The 17,034-nt window shown below is 27.8% G+C and overlaps 1 protein-coding gene across 1 annotated transcript; it reads left to right on the forward strand.

Moving 5' to 3' along the window:
* Positions 1–260: 260 nt before the first annotated feature.
* LOC129976432 (DNA-directed RNA polymerases I, II, and III subunit RPABC1-like) lies at positions 261–13,731 on the forward strand. Its single transcript, XM_056089999.1, has 9 exons — positions 261–377; positions 1,187–1,244; positions 2,472–2,560; positions 4,909–4,970; positions 9,040–9,179; positions 9,260–9,340; positions 11,059–11,117; positions 13,311–13,389; positions 13,472–13,731. Exons 2-9 carry the CDS (start codon positions 1,188–1,190, stop codon positions 13,535–13,537), a joined length of 633 nt encoding a protein of 210 aa, XP_055945974.1. The 5' UTR covers positions 261–377; position 1,187; the 3' UTR covers positions 13,538–13,731.
* Positions 13,732–17,034: the final 3,303 nt, after the last annotated feature.

Genomic DNA, 17,034 nt, shown 5'->3' on the forward strand with positions numbered 1-17,034 from the left:
TATTTCATAAAATTAATTTTTTTTGTCAACAAATAGCCTTACTGCCATCCTAATGAAAACTTTTTACCTAAGCAAATAAGAATTTTCTGTATGATGAAAAGTTCTCGTTTCTTTGGTTTATTATATTTTATTTTGATGCTGAATTTTTTTAATCTACAATTCTGAAAGATAAATTAAAATTATTACTTTTATGGTGCACTTAAATGAAAATTATGATAGCGCACTAATAATTTAATTTAAATTTCTTAACTGTAATAACAATAAAAACCGGAGAATGACAGCATGTGTTGAGTGTTTTTGCTCGTCTTCGTTGTGTTTTTGATCAGCCTTTGTAATTTTATAATTTTCTGAAACTTTCTTTGATTTTTACATATTAAGTAAGTTTTTAAAACGTGAATCAGTTTTGTTGAAATGAATATGCATAAACGATTTATTTATCTTTTTATTTAATACGACATTCCTATTTTTGTATAAATTTTCAAGGAAAATTTTTATGTAATTTGAAATCTGATTTAAACTTTTTTTATATATTCATAGTACATTTTATAGCCATAACTGCGTTTTTATAATCATTTTATACAATAGTAATTATAATAAAATATTATTCTATTATCTATATATGTGTTGAGTGTTTGTGTTCGACTTCATTGTGTTTTTGATCAGCTTTTGTAATTTTATAATTTTCTAAAACTTCCTTTGATTTTTACACAGTAAGTTTTTAAAACGTGAATCAGTTTTGTTGAAATGAATATATATAAACGATTTATTTATCTATTTATTTAATACGTCATTCCTTTTTTTGTATAAATTTTCAAGGAAAATTTTTATGTAATTTGAAATCTGATTTAAACTTTTTTTATATATTTATAGTACATTTTATAGCCATAACTGCGTCTTTATAATCATTTTATACAATAGTAATTATAATAAAATATTCTTCTATTATCTATATATGTCTCTTTTTAAACTCATATTTCATGAAATTAAAATTTTTTTGAAGAGAATGTTGCATAACTAAAAATTTGTTTTTGTATGCTCATTCTGTTTTTTTGTTTTTTTTTAAATTTTATAGAATTTTTGTTGTGATGGATTTCAAATAACAAATATTTCCTGTTCAACAATTGTTTAATGCTAATTTTTATCTGATATCATATAATAATTTTTAATATGAATTAACTTTATATAGAATGGATGACGATGCCGAATGCTACAAATTGTGGAGGATTAGACGTACTATTATGCAGGTAATATTAAAAATTAGACAAAATTTTTTATAAATATTGTTAAAAAAAATCATAAGCTTATTTTTCGTAATTCATTTATAATTCACAAGTTTTGTTTTGCGTGCTCTTACAAAATTAAATTTGCTGAAATGTTTGTAAAAAATATCTTTTTATTTTTGAAAATTACTTTGATAATTCTGTAATTTTGTAGTTTGCAATTATAATTTTAAAATCTAGTTTTGTGAATATTTCAAGCTTGTATTAATATTTTTTTAAAAAGCAAGATTTGTTAGCTTATCAATAGCAAATTAAATTTACTTTCCAGTGAGTAGATTTTTAGAAAATTAGCTGCCTTATCTTTAGAATGCAATTAAAATCAGCAGAGATAAATCAAATAAATTAAAGACATAGTATAATTTATTATTTTATTTTCCAAATATGATATTCATAATTTTACAAGTAAAAATAGAATTAAACAAGGTAGTCAAAAATTACATTATATATATATACAAATATGGCATTTGTTTACATTACAGTTCATCAGCATGTCTTGTGTCTATAGTTATTAGACACATGTTCACATAAAGTAAAAATTGATATTTTTTATTAACTCTTCATGCTCTTTCCCAAACAAAATTTTTTAAATAAATTTAAAATGCTTTTTTTTTTTTTTTTTGTTAGTGCCAACATTAATTCCCAAAATTTGGTATATGTTTATTTGGGATTTCATAATATAGAAGTGCTTTTTATAGCTAATGACAAGGAATTGTAATGTGACAAAATATTCACAAGCAATTTATTATTTTTAATACATTTTCATTGAGGTGAGAAAACTGATTTTAGATTGAATTTAATAACTTATTCACTCTTTCAACCCTTTCTGTCTAAATTTTATATAATTGTAAACATCCCTAATCATTGTATTTGTGAGCGTTTTGTAATGAATCTTAGATTGATAAGAATGTGAATTTAGTTTAAAATATGCTATTAACTATGTTATCTAACTAACTTGGAAGATGTTTTTATATTTTAGTATTTACAAGTTTGGCATGTTTTAAACTTGGAAAAATTTGGATTAGATTTCATATATATATAATATAGTTTTTAAATTATCTACTTCTATTTATTCAATCAATTCTGTATCTTTATGATTTTCTTTTTCACTGATTTTAACATATATTTTTTTTAAGAACTTCCATCTTTCATGAAGGCTCATTTTTCGATGAAAATATTCTTTCTTCTATTTAGTTGTGCCATGATCGAGGTTATTTAGTTACCCAAGAAGAGTTGGATCAAACTCTCGAAGAATTTAAAGCACAGTATGGTGATAAACCTAGGTGAGATTATCTATATAAAACTTATTTTATGAAATAAAATTATTTTTAAGCCTTTCTTCTTTTTATCATATAAAAAGTTTATTATGAAGTATTGGTTAATAAAGAAACAATATATAAAATTTAAGAGAACAAAGGACAATTGGATTTCAATGTAATTGTGAAATTTTGCTATGAATTACCAATTTAAGCAAACTTTACTTTTGTTTAAAAGTATATAAGTATTTTTAATTGATACATCAGCTTAATTTAGTTAAATTTTATTACATTTTATCAACTCAAACAATTATGTAAAAAGATTCTTTGATTTCGTGAATTACTTGGATTCATTTTTTGTTTTGCCATTATTTTGCACATTTCATGTAAAAACTCATAAATTCATGGAAATAATCTGAGCATTTGAAGCTTTCTATGAACTTTCATATTACATAGTAAATTAGTAAATGAACTACTCCATTTATATAAAAGTTTTGTCTGTTGAAATAAGAAAATGAAGGAAAATTGCTTGAATTTCAAAAAATTATATTTTATGTATTTCTATTATCATTGATTTTTTTTTTCAGCAATTGCACTTTTAAATTACAACAGCTTTGTCTGTATGTTTGGAGATTACTATTTAAGGTGTTTCAAAACTCCTGTCCATAAATTAAGGATAATGCAAGTTGTGGAAAGAAAGAGTCAGAAGCAAAACAAATGTGACTTATTTGTGAAGCGCCTATTTATTAAGCAAAAGGTAAAAAACAAAAAAGATGCTATATGTTTGATATTAATAAAAATTGCAATTTTTTTGCTCCCTGGAGCAAATTACCAAAAAAAAAAAAAAAACTATTTGCAAAAATCAATGTTACATGGTTGGTATGGTGGTTAATACATATGTCTCCCAGACGATGCCATACACTCTGTACAGCGCCTAGACATGCTGAATATCAAGTTATCGATCTGATCTTGGGAAATATTACATCACTCATCAAGCAACACTCTCTGAAGTTCCGGTAGACATGTAGGAGGTGGTTGGCGGGTTGCAACTCGTCGGCCAAGCATGTCCCACACATGCTCTACTGGATTCAAGTCCGGTGAGGATGGGTGTTGTCATCCATAAACACGAATTCTGCTCCCATGGCACCCCAAAACAAATGTACATGCTGTTCCAGAATGACATCCTGATAGATTTGGCCTGTCGTGGTTCTAATTTGAACATGCAGTTCTGTTCTGGAATCCAGAATAATTCCTCCCCAAACGAGCAATCCTGTATCACCGTAACGGTGTCGTTCAATGATGTTGTCTTGATGGTAACAGGTACCTGGCGCTCTCTATATGAAAGTCTGGCTAGAATCAGACTGCAAGCTCAACTTGGACTCGTTGGAAAACATCATACTGTTGCAGTATCCACAATTCATGCTCTCTACTCCAGGCTAACCGCAGGTGTCAGTGAGTTGCTGTAAGTGGAACAAATCTGACAGTCCTACGAGCATATAGACCAATCTGCCCTAATTGTCTGTATACGGTCTACCTTGAAACTGTCGTACCAGTGGCTGAAGAGAGCTGGTGGGACAGGCTTGATGCTATGCTCCGTCTATTTCTTTTAGCAGTAACTGCCAAATATCGGTCCTCATTCGGTGTTGTAACTCGGGGACGACTTGTGCTGTAACGTCTACTCACATTACCATCGTCTTGGAATCATTGCCAAAGCCTGGAGATGACACTGGGCGATTCCAAGTTCCTCGGATACTTCCTGCTGGGTATGCCCACGTTTTAGATGGCCGATAATTCTACCATGTAAAAAATCATCCAAATGCATACTTTGTGTCATAACTATGCGGTTATTGCTCTGAGAGGCTTATAAAGTGCTTGCGAACAATTTTACTTCTTTGCCTGTATTCCTTATACATCCCTCTGTTACACTTCCGTCATTGTGACATACTATCAGTGCCATTTGGTGGCTTCCTGCAATTTGCATATGACTTTGAAGATGTGTGTAGTCATTTTATGGGTGATATATGTGTTTTAGAGTTCGATTTCTCCATGACTGAACTATCTTTAATTTATAGACAGGAGTGTATATAATTCTGTAGTTAACATGATACTATTTTATTAGTTCATTTACTCATTCTTGGTGAGAATTTTATACATGAGTGTATAAAATTCTGTAGTTAACATGATACTATTTTATTATTTCATTTGCTTATTCTTGATGATAATGTTATTCATGTTGATTCTAACATAATTTCTACCAGCATTCTATTTTTCATTGATTTCCTTCACATTAATTTAAAAGAAATTACTGTATGTTGAAAAATCTATATTCTTTTTTTATATTGCCTTTATCAATTCAGCATTTTGATTTTATTTAGTGAGAGGAAGCCTGCTAGAAGTGACCTCATTGTTCTTGTTGCACATAATGATGATCCCACTGGTAAGCTTTATGATTTTTTAAGTTTTCATTTTATACAGGTTGATTTTAAAGTTTTGTGTAAGTTTAAAATCAAGCAAAAAGTAAATAAATCAATAAAAATGAACATAATTTTGTAATTAAATTTGTATGCACAGAAATGATGAATGAAGATAAAGTCATTAAACTGTCACTGTTGTTGCCTGTTATTTCGTGTGATATGTACTGTTACATGAAAATGAAGCTTGTAGTATTTTATGTAGGAGGGTGCAAGTAATACCTTGAAGAGAGATAGTACATGTGTGGCTATTCAACCAACTTAAAATGCATGCTTCATCTGAGAAATTGTCTATTTTGTCAGCCATTATTAATGGAAAATCTACAGTGGTGGCCAAAAATGTGGACATTTTTTGAAAGTTTCATGTTTTTCAACTTTGCGTGCTTGTAGAATATATTAATTTTCACTTAAATACAAATGTTTATATATCAAATTGAAGGTAATTTAATAACAAAAACAGTATTACAATATCTGTATTATAAAAAAAGTTACGCTTATTTTAGTAGAACAAACAAACACAAATCGTTTTGAATAATGACATGTTTTGTAATAAAAGCGTACTAGCCAATCACAAAACTGTTCTGAGGACCAATCAAATGTCTGTAACTATAGTTTAGATTATTTGGATGGTAAAAGAGTTATTATTGTGGAAATATTTTGCAGAATGATGCATACTAGTACAATTAAATAGAGTACTGCTGTTTTTTAATATTTTAAGTCCTTTTTTTTTAATTAAACTAATTTTAAACAATGTCGCCAACAAGAAGAACTGATTGGACATCTACAAAAAGAAGCCGAATTGTCATATTGAGAGAAAATGGCCTCTCTTATGCTGAAATTGCAAGACAAGTTGGTGGTTCAGCGACTTGTTCTGGTGTACGAAAGTTCTGTTTACGTTACGAAAAAACGAAATCAGTGGGAAATAAGGCCAAATCAGGCCGAAAAAAATGCACAAGTGCTACTGCCGATAGAAAAATTAAACGGCTATGCCTTCAAGATAGAAAAATTTCATCAGATGCCATTAGATGTGAAATGAGTGCAGCGGGTATTGCAGTAAGTTCAAGAACAATAAGAAGAAGGTTATCTGGATTTGGACTACAAGCTAGAATTCTAAGGAAAAAACCATATTTAAATCAAAAGCAACGTGAAAAACGAGTTAAATAGGCAAAAGAACACATTAAATGGTCAGAAAATCAATGGAAGCAAGTAATCTGCAGCGATGAGACTAAAATATCGCTCTTTGGTAGCGATGCTAGAAAATACGTGAGACATAGAGTAGGTGAAGCGCTTCATCCTCATTGCATTGAAGCAACTATGAAAACAACAACAAATGCCATGATTTGGACATGTAAGTCTGCAAATGGTGTGGGCCGAATTCAAGTGATTGATGGCATTTTGAATGCCAAAAAATACATTGAAACTGTCCTGGAACCAAAATTGATACCTTCCATCAGGGATTTCTTCCCCAACAAAGCACCATTTATTTTTCAGCAGGATTCAGCTCCATGCCACACAGCAAAAGTATGCAAAGCATGGTTTCAAAATAAAGGCATATATGCATTACCATGGAAACAATCCTGATCACAATCCAATTGAAAATTTGTGGCGACGTTTGAAAATTCTTGTACGACAAAAGCGTCCATCCAATAAAAGACAACTTATTGAATCTATAATTGATTCTTGGCACCATGTGATTACGAAAGATGAACTCCAAACACTCGTTCACTCGATGAAAATATGCTGTGAAGCTGTCTTAAAAAATAAGGGTTATCCTACTAAGTATTGATTGTGTAAGTATTACTTTAAAAAAATGCAAATCTAAGATACATCTTACTAAAATTAGTGCAACTTTGTTTGTAATACAGATATTGTAATACTGTTTTTGTTATTAAATCCTACATTAAATTACCTTCAATTTGATATATAAACATTTGTATTTAAGTGAAAATTAATATATTCTACAAGCACGCAAAGTTGAAAAACATGAAACTTTCAAAAAATGTCCACACTTTTGGCCACCACTGTATGTTCTTATGTGGTGTGAATTTTGGTTGCCAAAGGCAAAATTGTGGCCTCCAAATCTGCAAATATAATCTGATCAGTCATTATTTCATTAAAGCCCTCTATGTTTTTTCAATGCCATTTTTTGGTCATATGTTTTATTACAAAATCCATATAGTTCAGTTCCTTCTAGTTTCCCTTAAATATGTGCTAGATATCTTAGAATAATCCTGTGTAACATATGTATTGTATATATTAAATATGAAATACTAACTGCCCCTTTGACAGGTAGCAGGTTCGCTAGAAACTTTAGTTGTGTTTGTTTTCAATTAAATCTTTATACATAATTTAATGCTTATAAAAATGTTTTTAATATTTAATAGTAATGGACATAAAAGTCAGGTTATTTTAATATACTTTCAATTGTTCTGTTTGTTGTGTTTAGAGAATTGTGTCCTAATAGAGTTAAGCCTCTTGTCATCATAGTGTTATTCAAAAAAAAAAAAAAAAATTCCGTGGTTAATTAACCTTTTAATTTTTGCTGTAATGTAAATTAACTTTTTTATTCCTGATATAAATTAACAGATATGAAATAGAATACTCCTTCCTTAGCTTTCAACAATAGATAAAAATTATGCACTTTTTTTTTCTGAAAAATTATTCAAAATTTAGAGAAAAGAATTAGCACAACAATCAGTATCTTTTAAAAAGTTATTTTTATTTTAAAATGGTATAAGTTGCAGTTTATTCATTTATTTCAAGGGTAATGCAAAAAGAAAAATTGCCATTTAAATTTCAATTAAAATTCTAATAATTATAAAGGTAGAAATTCTAGAAAAGATTTTCTACCTTTCACGCCATATATATCTATCTACGCCATAGTTATTTTTTCTAATCTCCAAATGTTCATATAAAGTGAGTAATGAATTAATCAATGAATTATCATTATATAAGAAATATCATTCTATATAGTTAGTTGGGAATTTAAATGAAATTTTCAAGGATAATTTTTCTGAATTGTTTAATTGAAGTATTGGATATGAACAAAGAATGGTTGGCTTTGCTTGCTTGTGTACTTTAATATTTTATTATATATATATATATATATCTTAAGTATTCCCAAATTTATTTTGAATTTTATAAACTAATTCCAAATAAGGTAAAGATGAATGAAAACAGTATGCTTTTGTTTCAGTTTGTATTGATTTTTAATATTATAGAATTATTCTTGCAGAATCATCTCACAAATATTGAATCTGCATGGTAAATTGATGCTTTACATATATATTTTATATGCATATATGCTTTATATATATTACATTTTTATACGTTTCTTCCAAAAAAAGTGTACTGTATTTAGATTTTATTTCAAATTTGCTCACAGAATTGTTTTAATATATTATTATCCTAAATTGTATTCTAAAAAAATAATACCAAAATAATATAAATATTATTCAAACAATCTGATTTTAAAACATATCTATTTAGATGTTTTATCTATCAAGATGCTTTTTAAGTTCAAATTCTCACTTCTGCCTTGTATTATTCTATAATATTAATTATGAAATAATTAAATGTGTTTTATCAAAATGTGCATGAACTGCATTCTCATCCCACATTCTTTTACATTATTTGATTCTTCTCTTATAAAATTAGGTCGTTTTTTTTGCAAACTCTGAATGATTATCAAGTTTTAAAAATAGAGTTTTTATTATTATTATTTTTATTATAGTAATGCTACTTTCTGCCTCTTAAACTAACATTATTATTTGTGCTGCTACAGTTTTGTTCTGTATTAATTCCAGCATAGTATATAAAAACTCAGGCTTGAACCTGAATCTTTAGATATACTATTCAATTCATTGTTGAGAATATTGTTCAATAAAGTATGTGAATATTTTTATTGACTATTATTTTTAGAGAATTCTGAAACATTTATAATTACTTTGTAGAATGTTTATATCTGAAATAAAGTACTTATAATTTCATTTAGTTCTTCTAAAGTTGAAAGTATTTTTCTTATTAAATTTCTAGATCAAATGTTTGTGTTTTTCCCTGATGAAGCCAAAATTGGCATCAAAACTATCAAGACATATTGTCAAAGAATGCAGGAAGAAAATATATCTAGAGCAATTATAGTTGTGCAGCATGGCATGACACCTTCTGCTAAGCAGGTATGACTTAATGTTCTTGTGGCTTTTCCCCTTTTTTAAATTTTATCAGATTATTAAACATTACTTTTTTACTTTTGTAGGCTTTAGTTGATATGGCACCAAAATATATTCTTGAGTATTTTCTTGAATCAGAATTACTTATCAACATAACTGAACACGAGGTAAATATTTCAAATTTCATAAAGATAAAATATTGCAAATGTATTAATGTGTGAGTCTAACTTTGTTTGTTTAACTTTGAATTTTTTATTTTAATGTTTCTGAATAAAATAACCTTATTGTTTGGCCAGGTGTAGGTTTTTAAAACTAAAATTTTGAAAGCTTTAACATGTATTTTTAATAACAATATAAGATTTAATTATTTTTTAATGGATTCACTTTTATTACTAATTGTAAAATAAAAACCAGGATTATGCTTCTTTAGTGATGCATAGCATATGCAGATGGATCTAATATCTGATCCCAATATTTGCCATTAATTGTACTGCACTTGATTGATTGTAGTAGGAACTGTGCTGAGATTATAGCACAGTTTCAGGATTCATAACTGATGAGCTAGAGATTTGAAATTCATTTGATTGAATTGCATTAAACCAATCAAATTTTATTTCAAGGAAGAATTATCATATATACTGGCACTTTATTTATTGAATTTGTTGAGGATCTGATAATTTACCTCTGGTGAAGTGTATAAGTTTTGAGATGAGATTTTGAGTTCCAAAAAAAAAAAAAAAAAAAAAAAAAAAAATCTCATACATTTTCAAAACATGTGACACTATTATAATCAAATTAAATTTATAAAAATATTTTCAATTTTACAATAAATATTTATTGTTGGAGATTCATATATACACATATTCAAGATGATTTGCAGAGTCCTCTTAGGTCCTTTAAACTTAAAATGCTGTCTTGTATAGACAGAGAAGTAACATATGCCTATGGTAAAGTGATTATGCTTACTTTATTGAAACAGGTTACAACTTCCCTAGGAATTGAATAAGGAAGTTACAAAAAATAAATGGAGATTAGCCAAGAAAACATATTAGGAAATAAGGTACATCTTGATTTCTATGGCAACTGCTATTAAAACGATGTCAGACTAGAATCACTCGTCAACAAAAAGTGAAAGTGTGTGTGGTTGCTCTTAGTTTGCTACTTTTTTTTTAAAAAAAACATGATTTGACGGTTTATTACGGTTGCCGTTAAAATCATGTTGTACCAAAAACAATAAAAGCACAAGAAAAAGTTTCATGAACTTATCTGTAAAAATGGTACATATATTTGCGATTAAAATCATGAATTTTTTGTAATTTGAAAAAGAGTTTGTTCAAAAATTGAAAAAAATCTGTTCTCTGTATTTCCCCTTTCCTAGTACATCTTTCAGATTTTTTTATTATTATTATTTTTATCACTTAAGTGTAAATTTGGCTTAACTCATAAAACTGTGTGATTATACCAGATTTCAGTTTCAGGTAAACCCTTTTGTCAAGTCACAAAATGTAATTTAAACCCAAATATCTCCTTCAGGTTTCATAAAACTTTTTCCTGTGTTTTTTTTATGATATAACTTACATTTTTCTAACTGAACTTTTTAGTTGACAGCCTTTATTATTTTAGTTATTTTTATAACTTCTTTATTTTGTCCCTAAGAATGCTATAACCTGCTTCAATAAATTTTAATTTAATCAACTTTATCGATCATCCATGTGTTATATATATATATATATATATATATATATATATATATATATATATATATATATAATTTTCAAAAAAATTCAATCTAAATCTTGTATTGAAATAAAAATATGTGATTATGTGGTTCAGTTTAAAAAAAGTATGAGTAGTATTATATATGTGATTTTCATTCTTTTTCCAGTTGGTTCCGGAACATGTAGTAATGACACCTGAGGAAAAAACTGAACTCTTAAATAGATAGTATCCTTTCATTTGGACAATTTATATGTATTTCCTTTTTATGAAATCTTTATTTTTAAATCTTTTAATAGAATAATTGCAGTTTGATTATTATTTCTAATTTACTTTCACAGTCATGTAGTAATAATTCTTTACTATGTTTTATATTATTTTTTTCTACTTTTCATAACCATTAGCTTGAGCTGCACATTCTTTTTGTTTGTTGAGATCAGTACTCATTATGTAAGGATAAGTTTTAAATCATGTTTGATATTTCATAATTTTTATTAATATTCCAGCCGTAATTTTTGTGAATGCCTAGTGTCGAAGCATTTATTTAAATTTTCTTCACTGATTAGTAATATTTTGTGCTTTTATAATTAATATTTATATGTAGCTCTTATTTTCTAATAATTGTGGTGAAATTAGAAAATATTTAACCAATATTTCTAAAAGGAAAAAAAAAGAATTATAATTTCTTCAACCATTTATGCTTTCATATTTTATAGAATATATTAAAAATGACTGTTAATAAATATATTAAATATGAAAGGAATAATGAAAAATAATTTTAGATTTAGGAGGGGAAATAATATGAAATTCTCTTTTTAACATTAAAATTTTAGTTTTGCAGATTCATTGATCAATATCAGTTGATTTAAAATTGATGTAGAAAAGATTATATTTGCTCAATATATTTGAAAATTCTATGAATATGGAAAGTTTGCTGAATTATGACTGGTACAATCCAAAAATTATCAACATTATAAGGACTTAACTTTAATGGTGTACAGAGAATAATTAACTTTTAAGTTGATCAGAAAATGATTCACTATTTAAATAGTTAATTACTAATGAAAAAGTTCCTTGGTGCTTGAAATTAGCTCTTAATAGCTCGTTTTTTTACATAACGATTGCCATTCTTTTTGTGTCAATTTCAGCACTGAAAGATACTTTTGGCTTTCAAGCAAAACATTAATTTACTGCAATTACTACATCTTACTTATGGAGCAATAAGGTCAAATTTAACTTCATTGTTAAATATTCCACAATTTCATTCCTGCTTGCTCTGAAAATTTTTCTTTGCCAATATATATATTGAAATCATCCACACATGCTGTATGAAATCAACAGTGGCCTAGTGGTAAGGTCTCAGCTTCGGAACCAGAGAGTGTCAGGTTTGAGACCCGATTCCTCCACAAAACCATTGTGTAAGTGGGTCTGGTACATATTAATTCCATCAAGGGGCAAACGTCCTCCCACTGATGTGATGTGGAAGTTTATAAGGGAGTGCCAGCTGAGGTGTTATGACACCTGAGCTGTGGTTCAAAATTATGAGATACATCCCAAAATAGCCCAATTGTTGCTTTAAAATGGGACAATATAATTAATTGTTGCTTTAAAATAGGACAATATAATGAAATTGAATAGTATCTTTTTGAAAAGTCACACTCTACATAACCATTGCAGATCTGCAAGTGCTTATATTGAAGGAAGAGAAGTTCCCTCCCAAAACTATATAACTTCATTTGAGTATTATTGTGCTGAAAACTCACTACTTATTGACTAATATAGCTTGCTATTATTTAAAACCGTTTTCGAATTTTCAGTTAATGACTGTAGGTAGTAACTGATCTGATAATATGCAATTCTAATTTGTTTATTTTGTAACAATTCATAATTGGTTATCTTTCAATTTATTGAGTAAAACCTTGTTTTCTTTTTATGTAAGCAAGCTTTTTTTTAAAAGCATATTTACACGAACCATTAAAATATCTTTATTAAAAAAAACTTCTGTGTGATCAGCAGAGTTTATGATTTAGAGCTGTTTTCACATGAGATCTTGACAAGATTTGTCTCTTTCTTTCAAATGTGCAATTAATGTCTATTGTTTATAATGTTACCCCTTATTTGTTCCTGTATATTAATATATGAATACAAGATTATACTATTATAAAATTTGTTGTTACAAAATCAATTATTGGCTTACGTATAATAAAAGCCTTTATTATTTTTTGGCCATCCCCTTAGAAAATGGATAAAATTCAAATTAATAACAAATTAGGCTTTGCTATGTATTTTCATAATTCCTATAATTGGATACTGTCATATTATATTCTGATGTTGAACATATAAGAGATTTTATCCAAATTCAGGCAGCAAGTGTGTAAAGGTAATTGAAATATAAGCTTTATTCCTTGATGATTAAAATAGTAAGCTGAAAGAAAATCAGTTGATGAGAATTCAAGCTGGTGATCCTGTTGCCCGATATTATGGTCTTAAAAGGGGTCAAGTAAGTAAAAGTATATATTTTCTTCTTAATTTGATTTAATTAATATTTATTCAACTTAACTTATATTTTTTCCATTTAATAGGTAGTCAAGATTATCAGAAACAGTGAAACAGCTGGTCGTTATATATCTTACCGGCTCGTTGTATGAATATAACTGAAGCAATCATTTTTTTTATATATATAAATAAAACATGTAAATATCTTCTTTTACATTCTGTATTTCATTTTTTGGAAAATAAAGACTGCAAGTGGGCATGTCATTTCATTTCATGACTTAACTGCATTTCTGTATTTGAATTACTCTGGTGCAAATATATTATGTAATAAAAAATAATAACCACATCTCTGAAAAGTTCATTTATTGAATAGTTCTTATTGCTTTCACTTCCAAATTAAATTATGTAGAAACATTGTTTAAAGTTGCCATTTCACTACAAAAATGTTCGTTTCTGGAACAATTACATTTGATGAGTAAGAACAAGATATGAAAAACATTAATGGCCATCAGTGATGTGGTGATCAGCAGTCAAATAAAAGATTGATGCCCTATGTACCAGTCTTATGAAGCGCCATCAGAATAAAGCATTAGTTCATTTATAACATTTTTTGAAATGAAGTATTATGAAGGGACAAAAAAGAATATTATGCCTTGGGTGCCTATTACTCTTAATATGCCACTATGACCATTTATTAAATCATTATATCAATTCTTCATTAAATGCTTGAAATATTGCTAAAATCCTCCATCATGCATGATTTTTGCTGCTAATGTAGGCATATAAATAAGACTGGTTCAGAGTGTTAAATTAATGCATATTCATTCCATATATATCTTTCACATCTTTAATTGGTCTTTATTGAAATTTGATGCCCATTTTTTTAAATGCATGAATCTTTCACTCACAAATAAATTTACGTTAACTTTTTTGACGTTAGCCTATTACCTCCTTAATGTTGTCAAATAGTCTGGTTTCCTAACAGTATCGTAAAGATATTATAATATTTTTTTTTATTAACAGTACTAATATGACAAGGAAATTGAAAGTTTGAGTTACAGAAATTGAAAATTTAGTGAACGAGGGAAAATATTATAGAGTTTGCAGTTGAAATCGAATGCCAATTGCTTCTTTGTCCCTAGAACCAGGACTGATATTAACACTTTGCCGTCGGCATGTCTCGTAAAAATTTCTTCATATAGCACCAGCAGCATTGATTAAAACTACTTCGCTTGTCACCGGCAGTTTTTGAGTTTATCGTGAGATTATAAATTGTCAAGTTTAACTTGTCAATGCTTTACGTACGACATCACTGTGATGTCACCGGACGGCATAGTGTTAACATGCCAATTTTTGTGTGTGCATTTGACTTTTAAGAATTTTTCAACCCTGATAATTCATTCTTAAAAGCAATTTCGCATTTAATTATTGGATTGTGATACCACCTTTCCTCTACCAATGGCTTGATCCGGCAATTAAACACCCTCAGATTCAACCATTTTGTGAAATCACTACAAACTGTGTTAAACTTGGCGTACTTTCTGACAATTAATTACCCACCTTCAATTAAACCTAAATTTGTAGAATTTCATAGAACAAACTCAGAGATCGCATTGTAATTGTATTCCATTTGAATAGTTGATTAACCTTTAAGCTTCGGGAATCCGAACTCGGAAAAGTTACTTTAAATACGGGCACTCTGTGAGAAAAACTAGAAGATGCTTTCCCCTTCTTTTAAAGATGTTTGTTGAAAATAACCGTCGATTTCGACCACCCGTAGTGTTAATGGGTCATCTGTCCTCCCCGTAGTAACCAGCGTGCGGTTTTGCAGCGTCTGAAATTTAGAAAAAGCATTTTATCGCAATTTTATTTATTCTTTTCCTGAAAAATTTGTTTACCAATTCTGTAGTATTAAATATTGCGATACTAAATAAATTGCAAATAGGATATCTATTCTATAATTATTTAGCACACTAAACAAGATTTTGCAATTTTTTTAAAATCATATTTATAGTTTAATAAATTTCTCAAGCATTACTGCAGCTATAAATTTAGTTCTTGTAACGCTTAAACATATCATTGTAGGCTTTATTTTATTGTTACAATTCTAATTCATCGATTTTAATAAAATTTAGCTATTTATATATAATGTATTAAAGATCCTAATAGTTTATATTTTCTTTTAAAAAATATTTGCATGTTTTTGTACATCACACAGATAACAATGCTCTGCTATTTTGTATAGTAAAAACATCTTTGGAAGTTTTAATACTAATATAATGCGCGCACAGAAATCGAATATGATTTTTATTTCTAACATAGTTCGAACCTTTTGTAGTATAAATTACTAGTAACGTTTTTCAATTATATTGTCAATGATTGAAATTTATATTGAAAATTTATTTTTTGCTGAGAATTTTTGCGTAATTTTTTTGAAAAATATGCATGATTTTTGTAAATAAATTAATTATAACAAAAAATTATTTTTCTGCAAATGAAAGTTAGCAATATGTAAATAATTAACAGATTTAAGACAATTAGTTTAACTAAAGTAAGATTAAATATGATTTACTTAGAATTCGATACATAAGATTTAATTACGACAATATTACGCTGAAAAGAATTAGCTTCATTTTTTGGAGGTCTTTTGAAAGTTTTTTTTTTTTTTTTTTTTTTTGCTGGCATTCTTAATGATTAGCATTCATTATTAAATGTTAATATTTTTACTAGCTGATACTTTTGATTATCTTTAAGGAATTATTAAAATTCAGAAGAATTTGAATCTAGAATTCCCAACTTTTTTTATGCAGCTAGTTTCTTTTATTTCATTTCAATACAAATATTTCCGGGATAATTTGAGAATCTAGTAACTTTTCAGTGAACTCAAATGAAGGTATAAACATTTTAATAATTCTTTTCTGGTATTTGAACGCACAGAAAAACTAAAAATTATTATTTTTGAATCTCTTTCAATATTTTAAAATTACAATTCTAATTAATGAATGATTAGCTATAAATTATTAAATCAATCGTTTACATAAATAATGATGAAACCATGAGCTTACTTAAATATCAAAACTGAAATGTATTTTTAGAATGAATATACCGAGTTCAAGTATTAAAATTTAAAGCTTAAAGAAACAAGTCTATTCTTTAATACTGTGTTTGACTTGTACTGTATGAGCTGGAAAGTATATATGCTCGTGGCTCCAGTCATGGAGAAGGAGACAAAACAAAATGCTTTTCAATGTAATATATAGTGAAAGGGCGAAAAAAACAAAAAACAATCCCAAGTACCATTTGGATTTTCTGCATCGTTTATAATGACTGGGAGCGAAATAACATTTTGTCTAGGGCGTCGATTACCTTCATTACACCATTGCGTCAGATAAGACACTTCAAGTAATTCTTAGTTAAAATATTTATCATTCGATTAGATGGACCAAACTATAAACAATATTACTATAAAGTTACAAAAATTTTATTGTTAAAAAATTAAGGAATTTATAGAATTGGAAATATAAGGAACGGGGGGAAAGAACTAACTCATTCCGTAGTCCCTAGAAATATTACTTTTAAAAAAATGTCGCCAAAAACTCACTAGCTTCAACAAGGATTATAAAAGCCATGTTCCAATGAACCGTGAATC

This window comes from Argiope bruennichi, chromosome 7 (assembly GCF_947563725.1).
Source record: "Argiope bruennichi chromosome 7, qqArgBrue1.1, whole genome shotgun sequence".
NCBI lineage: Eukaryota > Metazoa > Arthropoda > Arachnida > Araneae > Araneidae > Argiope > Argiope bruennichi.

What these genes read in the sequence shown, in the direction of transcription:
- LOC129976432 (XM_056089999.1), top strand. Translation starts at nt 1,188, where the DNA reads ATGGATGACGATGCCGAATGCTACAAATTGTGGAGGATTAGACGTACT. An exon ending in TCAACATAACTGAACACGAG is followed by an intron (nt 9,341 to 11,058) that starts GTAAATATTTCA and finishes TTCTTTTTCCAG; the next exon opens with TTGGTTCCGGAACATGTAGT. An exon ending in ACTGAACTCTTAAATAGATA is followed by an intron (nt 11,118 to 13,310) that starts GTATCCTTTCAT and finishes TGATTAAAATAG; the next exon opens with TAAGCTGAAAGAAAATCAGT.